This window comes from Grampus griseus (assembly GCF_964374135.1).
Source record: "Grampus griseus genome assembly, chromosome: 14".
Taxonomy (NCBI): domain Eukaryota; kingdom Metazoa; phylum Chordata; class Mammalia; order Artiodactyla; family Delphinidae; genus Grampus; species Grampus griseus.
In genome coordinates, this window is record NC_139008.1 from 56172010 (window position 1) to 56198927 (window position 26918).

At 41.4% G+C, this 26918-nt stretch overlaps 2 protein-coding genes across 2 annotated transcripts in view; one reads left to right on the plus strand and one right to left on the minus strand.

Annotated features, from left to right (window-relative positions):
• CDS2 (CDP-diacylglycerol synthase 2) overlaps nt 1-12633 on the minus strand; it is a 63547-nt gene extending 50914 nt beyond the window's left edge. Inside the window, exon 1 of the mRNA XM_082671705.1 lies at nt 12427-12633. Within this exon, the coding sequence (XP_082527831.1) occupies nt 12427-12483 (57 nt within the window). The 5' untranslated portion in view covers nt 12484-12633. The remainder of the gene's footprint in view (nt 1-12426) is intronic.
• A 7926-nt stretch (nt 12634-20559) lies between these two features.
• PCNA (proliferating cell nuclear antigen) lies at nt 20560-26528 on the plus strand. The gene is made up of 6 exons (XM_082670987.1): nt 20560-20970; nt 21818-21915; nt 22081-22148; nt 23501-23695; nt 25042-25165; nt 25253-26528. The coding sequence occupies exons 1-6, from the start codon at nt 20750-20752 to the stop codon at nt 25330-25332; spliced, it is 786 nt and encodes a 261-aa protein (XP_082527113.1). The 5' UTR covers nt 20560-20749; the 3' UTR covers nt 25333-26528.
• The last annotated feature ends 390 nt before the right edge of the window (nt 26529-26918 follow it).

Below are 26918 nucleotides of genomic sequence, written 5' to 3' on the forward strand. Positions count from 1 at the left end.
GAGATTAGAAATCAGTTACAGGGAAAAAAACATAAAAAACACAAACATATGGAGGCTAAACAATACGTTACTAAATAACCAAGAAATCACCGAAGAAATCAAAGAGCAAATCAAAAAATACCTAGAGACAAATTACAATGAAAACATGATGATCCATAACCTATGGGATGCAGCAAAGACAGTTCTAAGAAGGAAGTTTATAGCAAAAGTTTATAGCCTACCTCAAGAAACAAGAAAAATCTCAAATAAACAATCTAAGCTTACACCTAAAGTAACTAGGGAAAGAAAAACAAAAAAAACCCAATGTTAGTAGAAGGAAAGAAATCATAAAGATCAAAGCAGAAATAAATGAAACAGAAACAGAGAACACAACAGGAAAGATCAATAAAACTAAAAACTGGTTCTCTGAGTAGATAAAATTGATAAACCTTTAGCCAAACTCATCAAGAAAAAGAGGGAGAGGACTCAAATCAATAAAATTAGAAATGAAAAAGGAGAAGTTACAACAGACAGCGCAGAAATACAAAGCATCCTAAGAGACGACTACAAGAAACTCTATGCCAATTAAATGGACAACCTGGAAGAAATGGACAGATTCTTAGAAAGGTATAACCTGCCAAGACTGAACCAGGAAGAAATAGAAAACGTGAACAGACCAATCACAAGTAATGAAATTGAAACTGTGATTAAAAATCTTCCAACAAACAAAAGTCCAGGACCAGATGGCTTCACAGGTGAATTCTATCACACATTCAGAAAAGAGCTAACACCCATCCTTCTCAAACTCTTCAAAAAATTGCAGAGGGAGGAACACTCCCAAACTCATTCTATGAGGCCACCATCACCCTGATACCAAAATCAGACAAATACACTACAGAAAAAGGAAATTACAGACCAATATCACTGATGAATACAGATGAAAAATCCTCAACAAAATACTAGCAAACAGAATTCAACAACACATTAAAAGGATCATACTTCATGATCAAGTGGGATTTATCCCAGGGATACAAGGATTCTTCAATATATGCAAATAAATCAATGTGATACACCATATTAACGAAATGAAAAAAAAGGATATGGTCATCTCAATACATGCAGAAAAAGCTTTTGACAAAATTCAACACCCATTTATGATAAAAACTCACCAGAAAGTGGGCACAGAGGGAACCTACCTCAACATAGACCATATATGACAAACCCACAGCAAACCTCATTCTCAACGGTGAAAAACTGAAAGCATTTCCGCTCAGATCAGAAACAAGACAAAGATGTCCACTCTCACCACTATTATTCAACATAATTTTGGAAGTCCTAGCCACAGCAATCAGAGAAGAAAAAGAAATAAAAGGAATACAAATTGGAAAAGAAGAAGTAAAGCTGTCACTGTTTGCAGATGACATGATACTATACATAGGGAATCCTAAAGATGCTACCAGAAGACTACTAGAGGTAATCAATGAATTTGGTAAAGTTGCAGGGTACAAAATTAATGCACAGAAATCTCTTGCATTCCTATACACTAACAACGAATGATCAGAAAGAGAAATTAAGGAAACAATCCCATTCACCATTTCAACAAAAAGAATAAAATACCTAGGAAAAAAAACTACCTAAGGAGTTAAAAGACCTGTACTCAGAAAACTGTAAGACACTGATGAAAGAAATCAAAGATGACACAAACCTATGGACAGACATACCATGTTCTTGGACTGGAAGAATCAATATGGTGAAAATGACTATACTACACAAAGCAACCTACAGATTCAATGCAATCCCTATCAAATTACCAGTGGCATTTTTGTTTTTTTACAGAAGTAGAACAAAAAATCTTAAAAGTTGTATGGAGACACAAAAGACCCCAAATAGTCAAAGTGGTCTTGAGGAAAAAAATACGGAGTTGGAGGAATCAAACTCCCTGACTTCAAACTATACTACAAAGCTACAGTAATCAAGACAATATGGTACTGGCACAAAAACAGAAATATAGATCAACAGAACAGGACAGAAAGCCCAGAGATAAACCCACGCACCTATGGTCAACTAATCTATGACAAAAGAGGCAAGGATATACAACAGAGAAAAGACAGTTTCTTCAATAAGTGGTGCTGGGAAAACTGGACAACTACATGTAAAAGAATGAAATTAGAACACTCCCTAACACCATACACAAAAATAAACTCAAAATGGTTTAAAGACCTAAATGTAAAACTGGACACTATAAAACTCTTGCATGAAAACATAGGAAGAACACTCTTTGACATAAATCACAGCAAGATCTTTTTTGATCCACTTCCTAGAGTGATGAAAATAAAAACAAAAATAAACAAATGGGACCTAATGAAACTTAAAAGCTTTTGCAAAGCAAAGGAAACTACAAACAAGATTAAAATACAACCCTCAGAATGGGAGAAAATATTTGCAAATGAATCAACGGACAAAGGATTAATCTCCAAAATATATAAACAGCTCATACAGCTCAATATTAAATAAACAACCCAATCAAAAAATGGGCAGAAGACCTAAATACACATTTCTCCAAAGAAGACATACAGATGGCCAAGAAGCACATGAAAAGCTGCTCAACGTCACTAATTATTAGAGAAATGCAAATCAAAACTACAATGAGGTATCACTTTACAGCAATTAGAATGGGCATCATCAGAAAATCTACAAACAACAAATGCTGGAGAGACTGTGGAGAAAAGGGAATCCTCCTGCACTGTTGGTGGGAAAGTAAATTGATACAGTCACTATGGAGAACAGTATGGAGGTTCCTTAAAAAACTAAAAATAGAATTACCATATGACCCAGCAATCCCACTACTGGGCATATACCCAGAGAACACCATAATTCAAAAAGACACATGCACCCCAATGTTCACTGCAGCAGTATTTACAATAGCCAGGTCATGGAAGCAATACCATCGACAGACAAATGGATAAAAGATGTGGTACGTATATATAATGGGATATTACTCAGCCATAAAAAGGAACGAAACTGGGTCATTTGTAGAGATGTGGATGGATCTAGAGACTGTCATACAAAGTAAGTCAGAAAGAGAAAAACAAATATCGTATATTAATGCATATACGTGGAACCTTGAAAAATGGTACAGATGAACCGGTTTGCAGGGCAGGAATAGAGACACAGATGTAGAGAACAAACGTATGGACACCAAGGGGGGCAGTGCCGGGGGGGGGTGTGTGTGGGGGTGGTGTGATGACTTTGATTGACATGTATACACTAATATGTATAAAATAGATAACTAGGGCTTCCCTGGTGGCGCAGTGGTTGAGAGTCCGCCTGCCGATGCAGGAGACACGGGTTTGTGCCCCGGTCTGGGAAGATTCCACATGCCGCGGAGCCGCTAGGCCCGTGAGCCATGGCCACTGAGCCTGTGTGTCTGGAGCCTGTGCTCTGCAACGGGAGAGGCCACAACAGTGAGAGGAGGCCCGTGTACCGCAAAATAATAAAAAATAAAAAATAAAATAGATAATAAGAACCTGCTGTAAAATAAATAAATAAAATAAAATTCAAAAAAAAATGTCATGGGTAATTTGATAGAGACCAAAGGCAAAAATTCTGACATAAATCCCAGCAATACTTTCTTCGATCAGTCTCTCAAGGCAAGAAATAAATGCAAAAATAAACAAATGGAACTTAGTCAAAGGTATAAGCTTTTGCACAGCAAAGGAACCCATAAACAAAATGAAAAAACAACCTACAAAATGAGAGAAAATATTTGCAAATATTTGCAAACCATGCAACTGACAAGGGCTTCATTTCCAAAATATACAAACAGCTCAATATCAAAAAAAAACCCAATCAAAAAATGGGCAGAAGACCTAAATAGACATTTCTCCAAAAAACACATACAGATGGCCAACAGGCACATGAAAAGATGCTCAACATTGCTAATTATTAGAGAAATGCAAATCAAAACTACAATGAGGTATCACCTCACACCATTCAGAATGGCGATCATCAAAAAGTCTAAAAATAATAAATGCTGGAGAGGGTATGGAGAAAAGGGAACCTTCCTACACTGTTGGTGGGAATGTAAACTGGTGCAGCCACTATGGAGAACAGTATAGAGGTTCCTTAAAAAACTAAAAACAGGGCTTCCCTGGTGGCGCAGTGGTTGAGAGTCTGCCTGCCGATGCAGGGGACACGGGTTCGTGCCCCGGTCTGGGAAGATCCCACATGCCTGGAGCGGCTAGGCCCGTGAGCCATGGTCGCTGAGCCTGCGCGTCCGGAGCCTGTGCTCCGCAACGGGAGAGGCCACAACAGTGAGAGGCCCGAGTACCGCAAAAAAAAAAAAAAAAAAAAAAACTAAAAACAGAGTTACCATATTATCCAGCAATCCCACTCCTGGGCTTTATCTGGAAAAGACAAAAACTCTAACTCAAAAAGATGCATGCACCCCAATGTTCACTGCAGCTTTACAATAGCCAAGACGTGGAAGCAACCTAAATGTCCGTTGGCAGATGAATGGATAAAGAAGATGTGTTACGTATATACAATGGAATATTAATCAGCCATAAAAAAGAATGAAATAATGCCATTTTCAGCAACGTGGATGGACCGAGAGATTATCATACTAAGTGAAATAAGTCAGAAAAAGAAAGACAAATATCATATATCACTTATATGTGGAATCTAAAAAAATAATATAAATAATATTAATGAACTTATTTACAAAGCAGAAACTGACTCACAGATACAGAAAACAAACTTATGGTTACCAAAGGGGAAGGGAGGAGAGGAGGGATAAATTAGGAGTTTGGGATTAACAGATACACACTACCATATATAAAATAAACAACAAGGACCTACTGTATAGCACAGGGAACTCTATTTCACATTTTCTAATAACCTATAATGGAAAGGAATGTAAAAAATTCATACGGACTTCCCTGGTGGCGCAGTGGCTAAGAATCCGCCTGCCAATGCAGGTGACACGGGTTCGAGCCCTGGTCCGGGAAGATCCCACATGCCGCGGAGCAACTAAGCCCATGTGCCACAACTACTGAGCCTGCACTCTAGAGCCCACAAACCACAACTACTGAGCCTGTGCGCTACAGCTACTGAAGCCCGTGTACCTAGAGCCCATGCTCCGCAACAAGAAGCCACCGCAATTGGAAGCCCACGCACCGCAACAAAGAGTAGCCCCCGCTCATCACAACTAGAGAAAGCCCACATGCAGCAACAAAGACCCAACGCACCCAAATAATAAAAATTAATTTAAAAAAAACAGTATAGATTTATGAATCACTTTGCTGTATACCTGAAACTAACAGAACATTGTAAATCAACTATATTTCAATTAATAAAGAAAAAAAGGCAAGCTATCAGACCATGCATGGTAGCATTACAGCCACGTAGCAATCTGCACAGGAGGGATATGCATTTGAACAATGGTTGTTTCTCTGAATGATGGGATTGTAGGTGGATTTCATTCTCATTTGCACACATTCCTGTGATTTCTACAATACATACATGCCTGATGAAGTATTGAAATGGGGAAGATCTAAAATGGACTTTGAGAAAATAGGACTTAAATAGGTAGAGGTGCAAAGAGGGGTGACAGAAAATGAGCACATTTCCTACGGTTGGAAATAGCAAGAGCCAAGATCCAAGTCACAGAGGCTCCAAGCAGGAAAAGGGGCTGGTTAAGAAACAAGGCCATAAAGGACCAAATTTAAGAGATCTGAAACAGGGGCTAAAAATTTTTTTCCCTTCTGTAACTCATAGGGAAGTTTCAGAATTGTACGAAGAAAGGTCAGGTGGACTAGAAGGGGCTGAGAACAAATCCTGAAGGGAGGGAGCTCAATTAGAAGGATTTATAACAGTTCAGGCATCAAGTCCTGAACTATCTGAAATACGCCAAAGCAACAGATAAGGAATCCAGGTGTTATCTGATGAGAACCTGTGACCTGGACTGGATGAGGGAGCAGAGACACAGGGACTAACGGATTTCAAGCTGGAGCAGAGCAGACGGGAGGAGGAAGGTCAACGTCTAAAACGAGAAAAGTCAAATTTGAGACAAACTAAGTTTGCGTTGACTGAGGGACGTATACCTAGGAATTTCCTGCAGATCACCGAAACCACAGGACTAGCAGGACACAGACTGTGGAGACAAGGCTCTGAGAGTCGTCCACTGAGGGATCCAGGTCAGTGAGAGATATCCTCTCAAAATCTCACGCAAGGGCAGAGAATGTTGCCAGTAAATCCCAGGTCTCAAGAGCTCTTTCAAAAACGCAGCAAAGTCTTCACAGAGAAGCCCCAGGCTGGCCCTGTGGTGACTCTAATATAAAAGAGCTGCTGCCAAAGGGCAACAAATCCAAAGGACAGTTCAGGTCCTTTCACACCAGCAGCAGATGCTTGTGAGCACCCTGGCAGGGGTGTGCTGCTGCTGGGGAGGAGAACCAGGGAGGCATCAAGGAGACGTTCACAGTGTACGCTCTGCACCTTTCAAATTCTGAACCACGCACGCACTGTCTAGTCAAGATAACATAAAGTTTAACTTTCTTTAAAAGGTCACTCAACTGAGTGGGCCCTATGCCATCCCCACTGATGAGGCAAACAGCACAAGAACAAAGATCATGGACTGGCAGGGCAAGCTGCCTAATGGGGACCAGGTCTGCCCTGGTTGGCACCACATCACTGCCCCAACCAAGCAACCACTGCATGGCAAGGCATGGAAGGCAGGAACTCAGCCCAACCCCAGGAACAAATCAGTATTCTTCCAAGGAGAGCCTGGCAAAATTAACAGTCAGGAGTCTCTTTTCCAAACCAGAGGCAGTCTGTAAGTGAAAGGCTGTGCTCTGTCACCCCCAGCAGCCTCTAGCACCAGTCAGGAAGGCTGGGAAGGCTGTCACAGCACAGGGAGCAGGTTAAGAAGCTGTGTGCAGCAGAATTACTCAGCAAGCTCTCTGCAAAACTAACGAATTCAATACACTTCACCTGTGTGGATCCCGGGAAAGACAGCAGAGTGCACAAATCAGAAATAGTGATGCACATTTTTTTCAAACAGCTTAAAGGGTGATTATTTGTACTGTGAAATTAGTTAGGAGAGTCATTTCAAAAGTTTCCTAGATGCATTCAAAGTCTCCTGAAATGCCAACCCAATCATAAATTTTATGATGGCAATCTTTTGGCCCACATTTCATTCTTGTCTTTCCTAAGCACCACTGGAAAAACATGGATCGGTGGCAGGAAGACCACTTCCAAAGCTTAAATTCCAAGTTTCTTAGTTTGGCAACAACACTGTGCTTTTGGAATTTAAAATTATAAGCACGGTTCCCAGAGGAAAACGTTTCCTTTATTAGCAACTGGCTTTGACAATTCCATTCTAGGATGCTAAATGTAACAAAATACCTTCTGACTTTTATAATAAACACATTCCCCAGATTATTTTGTCTGCTTATTTGTAAGACACTTTGCCACAACAGTTAAGCAACTGAAACATTTTTTTAAATCTTTCAAATTTGTTCCAGTTCTTTTAATGAATTGACCTAATACTGTTTTCTGAATTCTTCTACTATAAAATAGGAAAGTTCCCATTTCACCATTTATTTCCCTAAAAAGATATCCTTGTTTTATTATTTCTAATTTTCTTAAATTTTAACCTAAGAATATCAGCAAAGCCAGAATCATGGAAGTTTGAAATCCCATGCATGATAATCAGAAATATTGAGCAATGGAGCAACTGTCTTGTTCTGGGCTAATGGACTACATTAGGCTTTTAACAGAAGGCAAGTAGGTGCTGTGTTTGTGGAGGAGAGCAACAAGCACTTAGTGAACCTCTAAGCCCCAGGCATTCTGTCATCATAGAAGCAGTTTAAGTGCAGTTGTAAAAAATTAAGGTAACTTTAGCTGGATAGTTCCTCATATCCTCCCTACCTACAACAACGGATGGGAAAGTACTTAAGAATCAACCACCCAAGACCAGATGGCTACACAGGCAAATTCTATCAAACATTTAGAGAAGAGCTAACACCTATCCTTCTCAAACTCTTCCAAAATATAGCAGAGGGAGGAACACTCCCAAACTCATTCTACGAGGCCACCATCACCTTGATACCAAAACCAGACAAGGATGTCACAAAGAAAGAAAACTACAGGCCTATATCACTGATGAACATAGATGCAAAAATCCTCAACAAAATACTAGCAAACAGAATCCAACAGCACATTAAAAGGATCATACACCATGATCAAGTGGGGTTTATTCCAGGAATGCAAGGATTCTTCAATATACGGAAAACAATTAATGTGATACACCATATTAACAAATTGAAGGAGAAAAACCATATGATCACCTCAACAGATGCAGAGAAAGCTTTCAACAAAATTCAACACCCATTTATGAGAAAAGCCCTGCAGAAAGTAGGCATAGAGGGAACTTTCCTCAACATAATAAAGGCCATATACGACAAACCCACAGCCAACATCATCCTCAATGGTGAAAAACTAAGATCCACTAAGATCAGGAAGAAGACAAGGTTGCCCAGTCTCACCACTCTTATTCAACATAGTTTTGGAAGTTTTAGCCACAGCAATCACAGAATAAAAGGAAATAAAAGGAATCCAAATCGGAAAAGAAGAAGTAAAGCTGTCACTCTTTGCAGATGACATGATACTATACATAGAGAATCCTTAAGATGCTACCAGAAAACTACTAGAGCTAATCAATGAATTTGGTAAAGTAGCAGGATACAAAATTAATGCACAGAAATCTCTGGCATTCCTATACACTAATGATGAAAAATCTGAAAGTGAAATCAGGAAAACACTCCCATTTACCATTGCAACAAAAAGAATGAAATATCTAGGAATAAACCTACCTAAGGAGTCAAAAGACCTGTATGCAGAAAATTATAAGACACTGATGAAAGAAATTAAAGATGATACAAATAGATGGAGAGATATACCATGTTCTTGGATTGGAAGAATCAACATTGTGAAAATGACTCTACTACCCAAAGCAATCTACAGATTCAATGCAATCCCTATCAAACTACCAATGGCATTTTTCAGAGAACTACAACAAAAAATTTCACAATTTGTATGGAAACACAAAAGACCCCGAATAACCAAAGCAATCTTGAGAACGAAAAAAGGATCTGGAGGAATCAGGCTCCCTGACTTCAGACTATACTACAAAGCTACAGTAATCAAGACAGTATGGTACTGGCACAAAAACAGAAAGATAGATCAATGGAACAGGATAGAAAGCCCAGAGATAAACCCATGCACATATGGTCACCTTATCTTTTATAAAGGAGGCAGGAATGTACAGCCTCTTCAATAAGTGGTGCTGGGAAAACTGGATAGGTCATGTAAAAGTATGAGATTAGATCACTCCCTAACACCATACACAAAAATAAGCTGAAAATGGATTAAAGACCTAAATGTAAGGCCAGAAACTATCAAACTCTTAGCGGAAAACATAGGCAGGACACTCTATGACATAAATCACAGCAATAACCTTTTTGACCCACCTCCCAGAGAAATAGAAATAAAACCAAAAATAAACAAATGGGACCTAATGAAACTTCAAAGCTTTTGCACAGCAAAGGAGACCATAAACAAGACCAAAAGACAACCCTCAGAATGGGAGAAAATATTTGCGAATGAAGCAACTGACAAAGGATTAATCTCCTAAATTTACAAGCAGCTCATGCAGCTCAATAACAAAAAAACAAACAACCCAATCCAAAAATGGGCAGAAGACCTAAATAGACATTTCTCCAAAGAAGATATACAGACTGCCAACAAACACATGAAAGAATGCTCAACATCATTAGTCATTAGAGAAATGCAAATCAAAACTACAATGAGATATCATCTCACAGCAGTCAGAATGGCCATCATCAAAAAATCTAGAAACAATAAATGCTGGAGAGAGTGTGGAGAAAAGGGAACACTCTTGCACTGCTGGTGGGAATGTGAATTGGTACAGCCACTATGGAGAACAGTATGGAGGTTCCTTAAAAACCTACAAATAGAACTACCATACAACCCAGCAATCCCACTACTGGGCATATACCCTGAGAAAACCATAATTCAAAAAGAATCATGTACCAAAATGTTCATTGCAGCTCTATTTACAATAGCCCGAAGATGGAAACAACCTAAGTGCCCATCATCAGATGAACGGATAAAGAAGATGTGGCACATATATGCAATGGAATATTACTCAGCCATAAAAAGAAACGGAATTGAGCTATTTGTAATGAGGTGGATAGACCTAGAGTCTGTCATGCAGAGTGAAGTAAGTCAGAAAGAGAAAGACAAATACCGTATGCTAACACATATATATGGAATTTAAGGGGAAAAAATGTCATGAAGAACCTAGGGGTAAGACAGGAATAAAGACACAGACCTACTAGAGAATGGACTTGAGGATATGGGGAGGGGGAAGGGTAAGCTGTGACAAAGCGAAAGAGAGGCATGGATATATATACACTACCAAATGTAAGGTAGATAGCTAGTGGGAAGCAGCTGCGTAGCACAGGGAGATCAACTTGGTGCTTTGTGACTGCCTGGAGGGGTGGGATAGGGAGGGTGGGAGGGAGGGAGACGCAAGAGGGAAGAGATATGGGAACATATGTATATGTATAACTGATTCACTTTGTTATAAAGCAGAAACTAACACACCATTGTAAAGCAATTATACTCTAATAAAGAAGTAAAAAAAAAAAAAGAATCAACTGGCACTTTTGTCTGGGAGATGGATCCAAGTAGTTAGGTGGGGAGGGTAGAAACTGTTTCACCTCATAATCTCATGGTTTTTGGGTATGTGGCTTTGCTTGTTTTTACCACTGAGTAAGTCTAATTATTACAAATAGCTTTTCAAAAGTACAGCCCATTAGGTATAATGCCTTCTTTTTTTCTACCTCTTCTCACACCTTCTAAAACAACAAAGTCCCATTAACATCAAGTCTGATTTCTCACCCTTAAACAGGGCTACACAGCCTCCAAATATCTGTAAACTCCCCCAGGCCCAGCTAGGGTATTTAATGGGAAGAGTAGAAACTTCAAAGTACCTTGTCTCTGTAAGCGACTCCTAAACTTGCACCCAAGCCCTAAATTTTCTCCAAAACATATTGTAAACATCAGTATGGAGAGTTCTCCTTGGGTGATCCACTGTCATAACCAAAAAAATTGTTTAAAATCCCATTACATCCCATACCCAAAACATTCCTTCCAGTATAACTGCTGTTGACACCCTGACACCTAATCTTGTGCCTTCCTCCTTCCTGATATCTCCCTAATGTTCCTTTCCTCCAGTTACCAAAAATGGAAAGCTACATAAATGGGTGCTGTGGACCTGGTGTAGAGCAACAGGGATTGGTGGGAACAGCTGTTCCTCAGTTCCAGCCAAACGTTAATCAGGTGGGAATGTGATGGCAGATCTTCCAATGATCCAAAATAGGCAATAAATTCAGACTGTTGGGAGAAATATTCTGGTTTTTAAAGCAACACAGGGACCAAAGAAAACAACTGCAGGTCACCTGTTGGCAACCCGCGAGTCAGCCAATCTGTTTCATTCTGGTCCATGCTCCCTCAGTCCAGTCTACACATCACTGTCAGATCAATTTACCAAATAACACTGCTCCTGACCACTAACTCCAGGCTCGAAATACTACCACTAAGTTTATGCTGTCATTCAACGTCCACAGTAACATAATGACTCCTCACCTTCCTCAACTCCCTTACACAACCTTTCACTTCAACCAATTAAGTCTGCTGCCCTCATATCTCAACCCCAACCAGCTACGTCCCTGCCAAGATGGCCTCTGTTCTACCCTCCTCCTCTACCCCATCAACGCCCACATCTGAAGCAGTAAACAAGCCCATCTTTGGGGAATATACCTTCCAACACCTGCTGACTACATGAATTAAGAGACTTCTCTGCTTAAAGCCAACAGATTTAACTTTCGAGAAGGAGTTTAAATCTCCTAACAGGCAAATCACATGGCCTTGTCTTGTTACACCTCCAGCCCCCAAATAACATTTTAAAGAAGTTCAGAGAGGTTAAGTCACGCTCTGAGGAGTCTTTCCGGGGTCTCGACGTCTTCACACCCAGGAAGGCCTCGGGGAAGTGGATTGGCATAGGACCCCGCAACCAGCCCTGCGAGGGCTGCGGACGTGCGCAACCCCCGCGCTCTCCTTCCTGGGCCCCGGAGATACCACCCCCAACTGGACCCCAGAGCCATGTCCCCGGGACCCCGACCTCCTGAACCCTGCCGCGAGCTCCGCGGGGCCCAGCACCCGAGGACCCTTCCCGCAGACCAGGCCCGGGGCCGCCGACGGCCGCGCAGAAGATGGCAAGACGACCCCTCTGCGCGCGCCCCGCACGGACCTCCGGGGGACTCCGCTGCCCCGGCCGCGCCCAACCGATGCTGCCGCTACCTTTTCCTCGGGCGGTGCGTCCGGCTCGCGGGCCATCCTCTGCCTTAGCTCCGTCATGCTGGAAACACCAGCGCTTCGTCGCTGCGGCCGAGTGGCGCAGCCGCCGAGGCCGGCAGCTCAGCGCGGGCGCGCGCGGACTCTGCTCGGCCAGCCCCCCGTCGCCTAAGCAGCGCGCAGCTTCGCAGCGGCTCCCGACGCCACCGCAGCCCGGCCGCCAGCCCTGAAACTTGGCCCCGCCCGGTGCAGCCACCGCCCTTTCACCCGGGCAGAGCGCGACCAACCTCCTCCAGCCCTGCCCCACCAACTCCTTTTCTCGGGAGGGCCCCGAACAAGCGCGCACGCGCACCGCTGCCATCACAGCCCCGGAACTACACCAATGGCGCGAATCCGTCAGGGAGGCGGGGCGGGGGCGGGGGCGGGGCAAGCGGAGAGGATCGGAGAGGCGTGCATTGGATAGCAGCCTAAGAGGGCTGGAAAAGGCGTGCTTTCCTGAGGGGGACTACTCGATGGGAGCTCGGGAACTGGAGCCCGTGGTCTTAGAGATAACAGGTTGCTGGGGGCCATGGGCTGCAGCCCCGAGCCTCCAGCCGGCCTACTGCTTGCTGCCTTCGGCTTTTTGTGTTCAATAGCCAGGGCTCTTCCCTCTCACTGATAAGTAGACGCTTGTTAGGCCCTGAGCGGAAAGGCCTGGGGAACGCACCTGTGTAAAAGGAGGAGATTACGTGATAAGGAAGTGAAAGCCAAACTTAAGTCTGCGTTGCTTTGCCAAGTTATCTTCTATTTAGTGAGCGTTAATTATGTGCTGGGCACTGAACTATGTAGTCTCTTTAATGCATCTCATTTAATCTGTACAACGCTTGGAAATGGATATGATTTTTATTTTACAGCTAGGGTCTTCCACGGTTATTCAGCTTTCTTTTCTCTCTTCTGGACTATTGAAGGACATTTTTGGACAGGAATGCTGCCTGCTTTGTTCACAGCCCAATCTCCTATGTACCTGACGCATCCCAAGTACCTATTTAATAGATTTAAAGTTTCTCCTGAAAGAAAATGATTTAACCAAGGTCTCACGGCTAGAAAGTGCCCACTAAGGATATGAACACAGATCTGTTACCAACGCACTCTTTAACATACTCCTGGCCTTCCTAAATTCATTGTTAATACCTGTGTTGCTCAGCATTGCCTTCAACAGTTCCTGTTCACTGCCTTTAAGTGATGTAAAACAAGTATAAGACAGGGCCCCTTCCCTTAAGCATATTGTAATTTAACAAGGAGAGAAATTTGCACACATAGGAGCTGCAATTTTGTGTTAGCAATTTTGACCTGAACTGTAAGGTTTGGGGAAAGTAGTGGGAATTCTGAAAAGGGTGTTATATTTTCTTGATTTCTATAAAAGTATATTCCCAAGTGCCTATAACACTCCTTCAAAGTGACAATAAAATAGGTATAGAGGAACACTGAACTCAGGGTATGCTTTGTTCCCTATTAACGCACAAATACTTGTTTTTTTTAGAGAAACAGACCACCCCCTTTAGGCCATAATTTATTTAGAGAAAGCTGTGCTCTTTTGTTTTATTTGTCTTTTGTTTTAATCTTATTTATAAAAGTAAATAACATGGGACTTCCCTGGTGGTCCAGTGGTTAAGACTCCAGCTCCCAATGCAGGGGACCTGGGTTCCATCCCTGGTGGGGAACTAGATCTCGCATGCATGCCGCAACTAAGAAGTCCACACGCTGCAACTATGAGCCTGCATGCTACAATGAAGATCCCGTGTGCCGCAACTAAGACCCAGCACAGCCAAAATAAATAAATAAATATTTTTTAAAAGTAAAAAATAACTTATTTTTAAAAAGTAAATAACATGCTGATGGTAATTTTAAAACTCTTTTAATCTGTTGGAGACTGTGTGACCACCATTTTGACTAATGTCAGTGATCACTTCTTGAAATAAAGACCAGACACTTCTTGGGTAAATTAAGCAAGGTTTATTATCTAAAGGGTCTAGAAGGATGTCAACACCTTTAAGACAGGTGGAAGTGTTAGTAACCAGATTCTCACCTTTATGGAACATATTTGTGAAAGGTCACATCCGAGTAAGCATCACATCAGTCCTCCTGGAACCTCAGCTGTTTGCTTTGAAACACAGCCTAACTGGAGAACCAGTGCACGTAGATCAGAGTTTCAGAACGCACAGTATAATTACTAGGGTAGATAACTCCCTACAGTTTGGCCCGAACAAACTTCTTATCTGTCATACTCAGCCCTCCCAAGCTAATGGAGCTCAGACCAGGTACAATTCTGAAGTCGGTACTGTGGTAAACAGGGATCAGATATTCAGACCTCTGGAAGTCATGTTAACAGGTATTTAGGCAAGCTTTAGAGCCTCTCCCTCAACTGTAGGAAGAAATTAAAAGTAAAAAATTTCCCTCACCTCCAGCCCAAAGAAGAATTTTGTTCTTTTACATTACGTTACACCTCCTCCTCTACCCCTGATTTTGCCCTTCAATAGAAATACCTCATAATAGCTCTTTCCTCTAGGGTCATTTCTTCCAGGCTTGTGACATATCTTGTATATGGTGATTCTTTTCATTGTACTCCTTCTATTGCACTCCTATACATATACTTACTATATGTATAGGATTAGTATAGGTAACTAGCATGAGATTTTTAGTCCCCCAGAGTGTGCAGGCTGACTGCAAGCTCAGCATAAGTGGGCAGGTATTGCTATAATTATTATCATTCTATAATAAAAACACCTCCCACCTTCTTGATAATTTGAAAACTGCATTGGTACAAGTGACAAGAAAATTCTTCAGTTCCCCGAATAGTGTTTTTCCTCTCTTAGAGGGGAAGAACTGTCAATAAATGAATTATTTAAACAATACATTTTTAAAAAAATTGTCCATAAACAAAAACAGACTTGATCTGCTCTTTTTCTTGTCCTTCATATTGCCTTTCTAGATCTTATCTTGACAAGTGTTCTCAGAAAGCTAAAACTTCTTATTCAGTTTAATGAGATGACATGCAAAATGGAATTGAGAATGGGCTAGGCAGAACTGTATAACATCTTAAAGTTTCAAAAATACAAATCCTGCATTCCCACAAACTTGTAGACCTATTAGATTATTACACAGTCCATTTAAACTATAATTTCAGTCTTCTCTCTGACAAAGCATAGGTCTTACTTTTTCAAACCAACAGTCTATATGGAGGTGCAGGTGGCTTTAAGCATAAATATTCATCAATTGATCACACATGCTGAAACAGTACTTTTCAGTCCTAATTATTTATTAGAATTACCTGGGGAGCTTCTAAAACTGCCAATGGATGGCCCATCCTAGACCAACTAAATAAGAATCTCTAGAGATGGAACCTAGAGGAAATAGGCTTGTTTCTTTCATTTTGTTAAGCTCTCCAGATGAGTCTAATGTGCAGCCAGGAATGAGACTCAGTTTAATATGTGATATCACCTTGTAAAGAAATTTGCCAGAAATTATATTAAATAGTTCACAGCATTTTTCTCTCCCAGCATGCATTAACATTTTCAGACCAACAATATATGTTTGATGAAGAAATTGTGGGAAATGCAGAAAAGCATAACGAAAAATATTAAGATCATTTGTGGTAGCATCAGCCATAGATAATTACTGTTAACATCCATATTATTGCCTTTTTATTCTATTTTCTGTGCACTTACACTCAGATATAATAATTTTAGAAAGTTGGGATACTATTGTTTATACTGTTTCATAACTCGACGTTTTAACATCAAATGCCCTTTGAGAACGGTACTTTTTTTTTTTTTTTTTTTTTTTTTTTGCGGTACGCGGGCCTCTCACTGTTCTGGCCTCTCCCGTTGTGGAGCACAGGCTCTGGACGCGCAGGCTCAGCGCCCATCGCTAACGGGTCTAGCCGCTCCACGGCATGTGGGATCTTCCCGGACCGGGGCACCCGTGTCCCCTGCATCAGCAGGCGGAGTCTCAACCACTGCGCCACCAGGGAGGCCCGAGAATGGTACTTGAAAAGCTTTATAGTATTCCATCTTACAGATTTACCATAATTTACCTAACAAAGACCATATTGTTAGACCTCAAGATTATTTCCAATTTCAGGGGAATTGTTAATAATTCTATAAGAAACATTCTTAAACATGCCTCATCGTGGTAAGTAACTCTGATTACTTCTTTGGGAAAAAAAAATCCTATAGATTGAATTTCTGTGTCAAAGACTAAATAAAAAATTCCAAGGATTTTCATACATATTTCCAAATTCCCACTGGAAAAATTATACCAATTTATACTCTCATCTTCAAGTCATGAAAGTACTCACTTCCTTATATCCTTCCTAAGAAATGGGTGTTAACACAATTTTTATTAATTTGGTAGATTAAAATTTTATCTCCCTTCAATTTATGTTTCTTTGCTTATTAATATGCTAACCATTTTTCATACATTTACTAAGACTGGACCTTAGGCACTAGAAGCCAGGGACCTCTGGATTTTGTTTAGATACATAAAGTGCCCTTTTATTCAGTTTGAATTGGGTTCTCTGTTGTGGAAACAAAGTATATTAACCAACACAAGTTTTTAGGCACACTGAAGTTTTAAAACTTATGTAGTCATTCCTATGTTTTATGGGTTTTTTTTCCTTTTATGTTTAGAAGCCCACAGCAAGATCTCTTAAATATTTACCAAAATATTTTTCCATTTCTTATTGGGTTTACATTTATTTGAATTTTAATTATTTAATCTATCTGGAAATTATTTCAGTAAACAGTTATTAGGAAGAGTCTATAGCTTTACTTTTTCCTAGAAGTTTAACGAATTGTTTGGTCAAAATTTAATTCATTCTTTTTCTCACTGATTGAAATAGCACCTTTACTAGTTGTTAGAGTAATCCTCTTAAAACCGAAATTGGGGACTTCCCTAGTGGCGCAGTGGTTAAGAATCCACCTGCCAATGCAGGGGACACGGGTTCGATCCCTGGCGGGGGAAGATCTCACATGCCGCGGAGCAACTAAGCCCGCACGCCACAACTACTGAGCCTGCATGCCACAACTACTGAAGTCTGCTCGCCTAGAGCCCGTGCTCCGCAACAAGAGAAGCCACTGTGATGAGCAGCCCGCGCACGGCAATGAAGAGTAGCCCCCACTCTCCGCAACTAGAGAAAGTCCGTGAGCAGCAACAAAGACCCAACACAGCCATAAATAAATTAATTAATTAATTAATTTTTAAAAAAACAAAACAGAAATTGTCTCATGCCAAAGACCCTTTGATAACTTTCCTTTTCACTTATAGAGGGTTTGTAAAGGGCTATAAGATCTCAGCCCTGACTCTCTTTGCAACCTCACCTTGCACCACTCTCCCCATTGTTCAGTGTGTTCTGGACACATCAGTCTTTGAGTCCTATTGTATGTCAATTACATCTCAATAAAACTGGGGAAAAATACTTATAAAAAAAGCTTTGAATTTTAAAACAAACTACTATCTGAACACTTTCTAAGCATGCTGTCCTTTTAAAACATGTTATTCTTTCAGCCTAGAATACTTTCTCCCACTCTCCAAACAGCTAGTTTCTCTGGTAACCTGCTACCTCCGCAGAAGGCCTTCCCTGACGACAGGTCATAGCCATTCTTAAGTCATGGGTGGAGTTTAATTGCCATTTAAAATACCTTCAAATCAACACTTCGATTTGGCATTAAACCAAAATGTTATTATGTAAGCAGAAAGCACAGAAACAGAGTAGTAGAGTATACATTCGTTATTAGTGAAGCAAATGTTTCTCACTGGAGGAATGAATACATTCCACATTTTGCAAAGGAACTGAGACACTAAAAGGACCTGGAGGGACTTCCCTGGTGGTGCAGTGGTTAAGAATCTGCCTGCCAATGCAGGGGACATGGGTTCGACCCCTGGTCTGGGATGATCCCACATGCTGCAGAGCAGCTAAGCCCGTGTGCCACAACTACTGAGCCTGTGCATCACAACTACTGAAGCCCGCATGCCTAGAGCCCATGCTCTGCAACAAGAGAAGCCACTGCAATGAGAAGCCTGAGCACCGCAATGAAGAGTAGTCCAGCTCACCACAACTAGAGAAAGCCCGTGAGCGGCAACGAAGACCCAACGCAGCCATAAATAAATGAATAAATAAATAAATATTTTTTAAAATAAATAAAAGGACCTGGAAAGGAAAATACCTACAAATAGATGAAACCGTTGTGTTTTGATATAAAGATGTATGCAAAAGGATAGTTGATTATACATAAAGGAAGTGCTAGTATCAAAATTTACGAATGGGTGGCAGAGACTTGGAAGAAATTCCAGAGACAATAGAGGAGCACTCTTAAGAATGCTGCATCATCCACACCCTTGACGACAGAGTATGATATATGGAAAAACAGCAGTATCAGTAACTGAGTGAGAAACTGAATGTGAAGATATATTACAAGTGCTTTAACCAATATATATATAGTGTGTACATATTACGCACATGAATGATATATGATACAAATGTTTTTAAAAGTCTAAAAGTTCTTTTGATAATTACAAAATAGACATTCTAAATGATAAATCATATGATAGTTTGACATTTTATTTTCTTGTGCTACATAAAATGGGGCATCTTACAATTGAAGGTACCTTAAATTCAGTGCATAGATACACCTAATAAAAGCGCTAGAGGGAGGGGCTTCCCTGGTAGCGCAGTGGTTGAGAGTCCGCCTACCGATGCAGGAAACACGGGTTCGTGCCCGGATCCAGGAAGATCCCACATGCCGCGGAGCGGCTAGGCCCGTGAGCCATGGCTGCTGGGCCTGCGTGTCCGGAGCCTGTGCTCCGCAAAGGGAGAGGCCACAACGGTGAGAGGCCCGCGTACTGCAAAAAAATAAAATTAAAAAAAAAAAAGAAAGTTCTAGAGGGAGAGAATAGAGTAGAGAAAGGCAATTTTTGAAGCCATAATGGTTGACAATATTCTAGACTTGATGAAATACATGAATCTTCTGATTGAGGAATACAAAATTTCCTGAACAGGAAAAATAAAACTAAATCCACACCAAGATACACGGTAGAAAAACTAAAGAATTCTACAGACCAAGGTAAAATATTAGAAGCAACTAAAGAGAAATGCTGTAAACAAAGCAAAAAAGAAACAAAGGAGGGATATTTATAATAATAAGATTATTAATATATGAAGTGCTCCTTTTAATCAATAAGACAGTGGTCAAGAACTATATGAACGATATCCAACTTGCGCCAATCTTTTAATACACAAACTGAAATTTTCATATGAGCACAGATTTAAAAACGAGATTGCTAATATCTATAGAAAGAAAAATTAGGCGAAATGAGCATGCTCGTAGTTTTGGCTGAAATGTAAATTGCAATCTTTTAGAAGTCAATTTAGTAACATTAATCAAAATTTTAATGTGTATGCTCTTCGATCCAGCAATACTTCAAGGAGTTGCCCAAATTACAAGCACTTTTTAAGTTAGTTACATATGTAGGATACTATGCCATCTTTTTAAGAGGTGCTGATATAGAAAACATGTACCTGGCATAAAATTACACATGCTTTATTAAGTACTTTGCAAAAGGGTCTACGGTATAAAGTCATTTGTTTTTTTTAAAAAAGTATATTTGTAGAGAAAATAAAAAAGCTTAGAAAGTTGCATACGGTAAATGATACGAGTTTGGTGTGTATGTGGCGGAGGAGGTTTAAGAGCTGGTGGTCAAGACAACTCTTTAGGCTACAAGGTGGCTCTTTCTCCTAGCAGGCTGGATTTGCGTTTCACTTTCGAGGCCGGAAATTCCCTACCCCTCAAGAGGGAGATGAAGCACCACAAAGACGCAGTTCAACGACCCCCCCCACCCCCACTATAGGCCTGACCTTCACAGTCGGCCGGACTTTTCTAACGTCCGGTTCCGGAACGTGACAAAAAGGCGGGGATTCCCGCCGTTCGCCTATCAGCCGGCCCTCAGAAGGCGCAGCGCTCACGCCCCGTCCCCAGTCCGCACCCTCCAATAGATGTTAGGGGTGGGGCGGACTTCGTGCGGAGCGGGTACACGATTGGCTCTGTCGTCTCTCCGCCCAGGCAGCAGGCGGGGCAGCGTGGTGACGTCTCCGCGAGGGGCGCGGGGTCGTAGCGCGCGCTCGCAGACGCGGCAGTATTAAACTGCTGCAGGCGCGGCGGGCTGGTTGTGGGCTTCCTCCGTCTCAACCGTTCGTGAGTTGTTTCCGTCGCTCGCTCTCATCTTCTGAAGCCTAAGCCGGCTATACCTTCCTCCTTTCTTCCGCCAGCAGCCGTGTCGTTGCGACTCCGCCACCATGTTCGAGGCGCGCCTGGTCCAGGGCTCCATCTTGAAGAAGGTGCTTGAGGCGCTTAAGGACCTCATCAACGAGGCCTGCTGGGACATCAGCTCGAGCGGCGTGAACCTGCAGAGCATGGACTCGTCCCATGTCTCTTTGGTGCAGCTCACCCTGCGCTCCGAGGGCTTCGACACGTACCGCTGCGACCGCAACTTGGCCATGGGCGTGAACCTCACTAGGTGAGCCCCTAAGCAGCGGATAGCCGGGCCCTGATCCACCTCCTCTGGCTCTTGGCGGGAGCGCCTCCGGGCCGGGCCCTCATTGGCTGGAGTGGGCCATCTGCGCCTTCTATTGGCCTGCGGCACTAGTGGGGCGGGACCCAAGCGAAACGCGCGGTTCGGAAAGCCCGCGCTAGCTGCAGCGCGAACCGGCTCTTTCCGCGCCAAAGTCACAAAGCGGGTGGTGGCGGGAAAATGACGGACTTCTTTGCGGTGCCAGGAAAAGACTGTTGCAGAGCTCTTTGGTCATTAAGGGCAGGCGGCCTTGGATGAGAAACCTTGGTCCTGATTGACTTTAACTGCTTTATAATGTGTCCTAGTTCATTCGCCCTAACGAGCGACAAGAGTATTTCTTTTACTACAGAGTTGCGCTGAGCACCCCAAGATCCCGGTTTGAGGAAAATTTATCCCAGGGCAATGCTTTCAACTTTTGACCACTACCTGTCTAGTACATACACATGTTTAAATCTTAAAGCTTGTGAGAAATATTTACCCCTACTACATACAGCGTGTTTTAACTGGTTTATTAAATCGTTTTTAAAGATCGTTGTCCCAATAATTAACTTCACCCACCAAAGGGATTTGCAGTTCATAAAATACTGCTGTTTTATTTATATCCAAAAGTGAAATTGCTCTTGGTGGGGGGGGCTGTTTAGTTTAAGTATAAATACTACCAGATTGCATTCCAAATGGCTGGACCGGCTTACACATCCTAACTCACCAATTCGGCAGATGGTCTAATGGTTAAAAGTGGTACCTCCTGGTTTTAATTTGTTGATTTTAAACGCTTTGTTCTTCTGTGTTCTAGCATGTCCAAAATACTGAAATGTGCTGGCAATGAAGACATCATTACACTAAGGGCTGAAGATAATGCGGACACCTTGGCACTTGTATTTGAAGCTCCAAGTAAGTCGCACCCTTCTACTGACTTATGCTAGAAGAAATTAAAATGTAGTGTCAGTATTTCCCAAGGCTGAGAGAAATTTAAGATAATGTTTGTGATGGCTGTAAAATATACCTGACATCTGTAAACTTACATGTTCTTCTTCAACATTTGGTTTCTTTTGGTAGATCAAGAAAAGGTTTCAGACTATGAAATGAAGTTAATGGATTTAGATGTTGAACAACTTGGAATTCCAGTGAGTATCAAAGTTTCTGATTGAGCATACTGTACAGTCTTGAAAGTTACATAAGATATATTAATATAATAATTTAAAGCCTATTTCCTAACAGAACTTTTTCTGTATATCTGCTCATGCATGTTCCAGAGTCGGGTGTTTAAGACTGACATATTTGTCATTTTATTAAGTTATGGAGTTCTACAGTGGCTCATTGGTTTGAATTTATTTCTGCCGAGTGAATATTTACATTAACCTCTGCATCTTTTTTTAAATTATTATTCCTAGAGTGCTTGATTTTTTTTTGGTTTTTTTGTAGATCTTTATTTTTTTAATTTATTTTTGGCTGTGTTGGGTCTTCATTGCTGCATGTGGGCTTTTCTCTAGCTGGGGAGGGGGGCGCTACTCTTCATTGCGGTGCGCAGGCTTCTCATTGAGGCGGCTTCTCTTGTGGAGCATGGGCTCTAGGTGTGCAGGCTTCAGTAGTTGTGGTACTCGGGTTCAGTAGTTGTGGCTCATGGGCTCTAGAGTGCAGGCTCAGTAGTTGTGGTGCACGGGCTTAGTTGCTCCACGGCATGTGGGATCTTCCCGGACCAGGGCTTGAACCTGTGTCCCCTGCATTGGCAGGCAGATCTTAACCACTGTGCCACCAGAGAAACCCGAGTGCTTGATTTTTATTGAGAGAAGATCTTAAAGCCATTTTAGCAGAAATTCATTATGGTTAGGTTTATCAACATCAAAAGTGAGAGGAGGTGTTTGGATGTTTAAAATGCCTAACATCATATTCTCTTGTTTTGGAAAGCAGACCTGTTTGCGCCATCATCACTGTATGCCATACCCTAATGGCCTCTTGATTTAGCCCTACTGTAGGGTGATTAGGTGGAGGCTCTTGTTCCCGGGATAGTGCATTTACTGTTAAAAGTTTAAGCTCTAATTTGTTTTTTTAGTATGGTTATTCTTACAGCATACTTGTTTTATATCTGCATTTATTTTTTGAGTGGTTAGAGTGTTAAGAAATTACACAATGAGTGATATTTCAAAGTAATCAGAAAATCTTGAATTCTGAGTTCTTGTTTAGATGCTGAGTCTTCAGAAAGTGAGGGTGCCAAATCTTTTATTTCCATGACATTTAAATTTCTCTGTTTTGGGGCTTCCCTGGTGGCGCAGTGGTTCAGAGTCTGCCTGCCTATGCAGGGGACGTGGGTTCGTGCCCCGGTCCGGGAGGATCCGGCATGCCACGGAGCGGCTGGGCCTGTGAGCCACAGCCGCTGAGCCTGCACATCTGGAGCCTGTGCTCCGCAGCGGGAGGGGCCACAGCAGTGAGAGGCCCGCGTACCGCAAAAAAAAAAAAAAAAAAATTCTTTGTTTTACAGGAACAAGAGTACAGCTGTGTAGTAAAGATGCCTTCTGGTGAATTTGCACGTATATGCCGAGATCTCAGTCATATTGGAGATGCTGTTGTAATTTCCTGTGCAAAAGATGGAGTGAAATTTTCTGCAAGTGGAGAACTTGGAAATGGAAATATTAAGTTGTCACAAACGAGTAATGTTGATAAAGAAGAGGAGGCTGTAAGTAGTTTTTAAGTAAACAAAATACCTTGAAGAAGAATATTAGGTTATATCTTAGTCTGCTAAGGCTTCTATAACAAAATACCATAGACTGAGTGGCTTCTAAACAACGGAAGTTTATTATTCACAGTTTTGGAGACTCGGAAGCTGGCAGATTTGTTGTCTGACGAGGGCCTGCTTCTTGGTTCACAGACAGCAGCCTTCTTACCTGGTGGAAAGGGAAAGGGAGTTCTCTGGGGTCTCTTTTATAAGGGCATTAATCCCATTCATGAGGGCTCTGCCTTCCTAACACTAAGCACCTCCCAAAGGCCCCACCTCCAATACCACCATATTGTGAATTTGGCTTTAACGTGAATTGGGGTGGTGGGGGGGCCACAAACATTCAGTCTTTAGCAAGGTAATTGCTAAAATTAAAGAAAGCTCTAAAGAAAAACAGACAGAATTTGCATTTCCAAGTAACTAATATGTGAGAATTGAAACTTTTGAAATCTGCAAGTGATCTTATAGATGCCATCTAACTTAAATTTGTGAGAAGGGAATGCAAATTTAGTGCAACCTTTATAAACTGTAGAACAATGTGTTTGTGTATCAAACCCACACATACTCTTAAGGATAGGCTTGGGAGGCTAGCTTTAGCTTTCTGGAGGTACTTACTATGTTTTTACCAAATAATTGAGCAACCCAGTAGGATCTAGTTGGGGGTAAAATCTAGCTGTTGTGTAATCCTTATATTAACTTTTAAATAAACAGTTTAAAAATACATATATTAGTAACAAATATATATTAGTAACAAAACTCCAGGGGCTGATTCTTTTCTCCTAAATTACATTTCACTCCCCTGCCAATCTTGATTTTTGTTCTTCTCTCAAATGTTACTTAACCCATAGGGAATTTTCTGGCGGTCCAGTGGTTAGGACTCCGCACTTTCACTGACAAGGGTGTGGGTTCGATCCCTCATCAGGGAACTAACATCCCTAAAGCCGTGCAGCTAGAAACTTTTAAAAAAAGAAAAAATTCACTCATAAATATTTTAATTTATTCGTAGTGTAAACATTTTATGACATCTAAGAAAATTATATTAAGGAATTTTTCAGTGTTCCTACTTCCTTGGTTATTTCAGTTTGTTTGAATCAAGATTTTAATAAGGTCCGTACATTACAGTTCATTGAGATACGCTCCTTAAATTTCTTTTAGTCCATTGGTTCTCTCTTCAATTTCGTTTTCCCTCTATTACAATTTTATTTGTTGAAGAAACTAAGTCATTTGTCAATGTATATTAGAAATGAATGAGTTGCAGCTTTCTTGATGTTTTTCAGTATGATGAATCTTTTTGTTTTCTCCCTAAGGTTACCATAGACATGAATGAACCAGTTCAGCTAACTTTTGCACTGAGGTACCTGAACTTCTTTACAAAAGCCACTCCACTCTCTCCTACAGTAACACTCAGTATGTCTGCAGATGTACCCCTTGGTAAGATAATAAACTTGTTGAATCTTGTTTTGTAGGTAGTGTATGTGGTACTTCTCAGTAATTAATTATATTCCTGTTTTCTTTCAGTCGTAGAGTATAAAATTGCTGATATGGGACATTTAAAGTACTATTTGGCTCCCAAGATCGAGGATGAAGAAGGATCTTAGACATTCTTAAAATTCAAGGAAATAAAACTAAGCTCTTTGAGAACTGCTTCTGAGATGCTAGCACATACTTAAGTCTGTTTTGTCTTTGTACCTCTGAGTACATATGTAGATATTGTTTTCTGTAAATAACTTTTTCTTTTCTCCATTCTCTACAGTTTGTTCAAAAAGTAAAGTCCAAAGTCAAATCTGGTCTTGTTAACTGAGTAACAACTTTGCCTTACCTAGGAATACTCCTTATAATTTTTATAAACAAAAGGGTTTTGACTCTAAATGCAGTTTTAAGTATTGTTTTCAATTTAAATAAAAGTCATTTGAATTTCAAACATCACAGGACAGTGCCTTCATTTGGACCACGATGGTTGCAAGTATCCTAGAGAATTCACAATTCAAGCAGCTCATGTAAATGAGCTTATTGTTTCAGTCTAGAGCAGGTTGATATGACATTAGATACAGTGATAAAAAGTATTCCAGATACAGCAGGTGACAAAGTATTTTGGGGGATTTATTTGCCAAACTTGGTATTCTGACTTGAGCTCAAGAAATGAAAAGGGGAGAGTAGAACAAATATATAATATTTTGTCATTTTTGCTTGCATTTACAGAAGCTTAATGTACCCAGAGTTCTGTCAGCTTTATAAGACTAGCATTGTTACAGGGCAGTGTTTCATTAGCCTAGGGAGCCTTGTACAGGAGTCTTGGAAGTTTTAGTAGATCTGATAGGTCCCAAGGAGTATGTTTGTGCAAAAATAATTTCTCTAGCGTAAGTAGCCTTTTGTGGGGACTTATTCCCTTAAAGGATGAAGGTGGCTTAATTCCATGGATGTTGGATTCAACCAAGTAAGTGAAAAAGGCCCAGCAGTAATTGTGCTACAAGGTCACAAGTTGGCATGCTGCATATTGAGAATTCCTTTATTGTAGTCCTCTTTTTCCGGTGTATTTTGTGTTTGGTGGATTAAATGACAGATTTCTGTCGTACTTGCAGTGACGGTAGAACTCACTGTATCCCGTAGGTAACTATTCATTACCTTTCTGTGTGCCTGGGGTTGGGGAAGGATATTGGCTGCAAAGGGGCCTGATGGAAATTTCTGGAGTGATGAAAATATTTTATCTACATTGTGATGATGGCTCCAAGACTATATGTATCTGTCAAAACTAATCCAATTGTACTTTATCATATGTAAATTATACTTAATAAAGCTCGACATTTTAAAAAGTTTCACGTGTTGCAAAATGTCCCTTGTGGCCAGACCTCTTGCCGGGGTAAGGCCTGAAGACGAGGAGCGGGGAAACTGAAGCGCAAGAATGGGGGGCTACTCGAGAGTTGCGGGTGGGGTACAGGGCGGCAGAGACTGCGGCGCGGCCCGGGAAGGCAGCCTTCCCTGGGCATAGGGAGACGTGACAGCCCCGGCCTTCAGGGAGCTTCGCCGGCTCGGCTTCCGCCTCTCGAGGCGCCACTGAACTCCCTACACTACCCTAGGGGCCGGAAAGAAACACGTAGCCGGCTAGCCCTGGACCTGTGACCCACGCAGCCCGGTTAGCTAGGCACTCGCCCGCCGCGGCGGAGGTGGTCGGCAGCCAGCCCAGCCC

Coding starts and splice junctions, on each gene's coding strand:
- PCNA (XM_082670987.1), top strand. CDS start 20,750: ATGTTCGAGGCGCGCCTGGTCCAGGGCTCCATCTTGAAGAAGGTGCTT. Junction 21,916..22,080: donor ACTTGTATTTGAAGCTCCAA/GTAAGTCGCACC, acceptor TTCTTTTGGTAG/ATCAAGAAAAGGTTTCAGAC. Junction 23,696..25,041: donor TTGATAAAGAAGAGGAGGCT/GTAAGTAGTTTT, acceptor TTTCTCCCTAAG/GTTACCATAGACATGAATGA.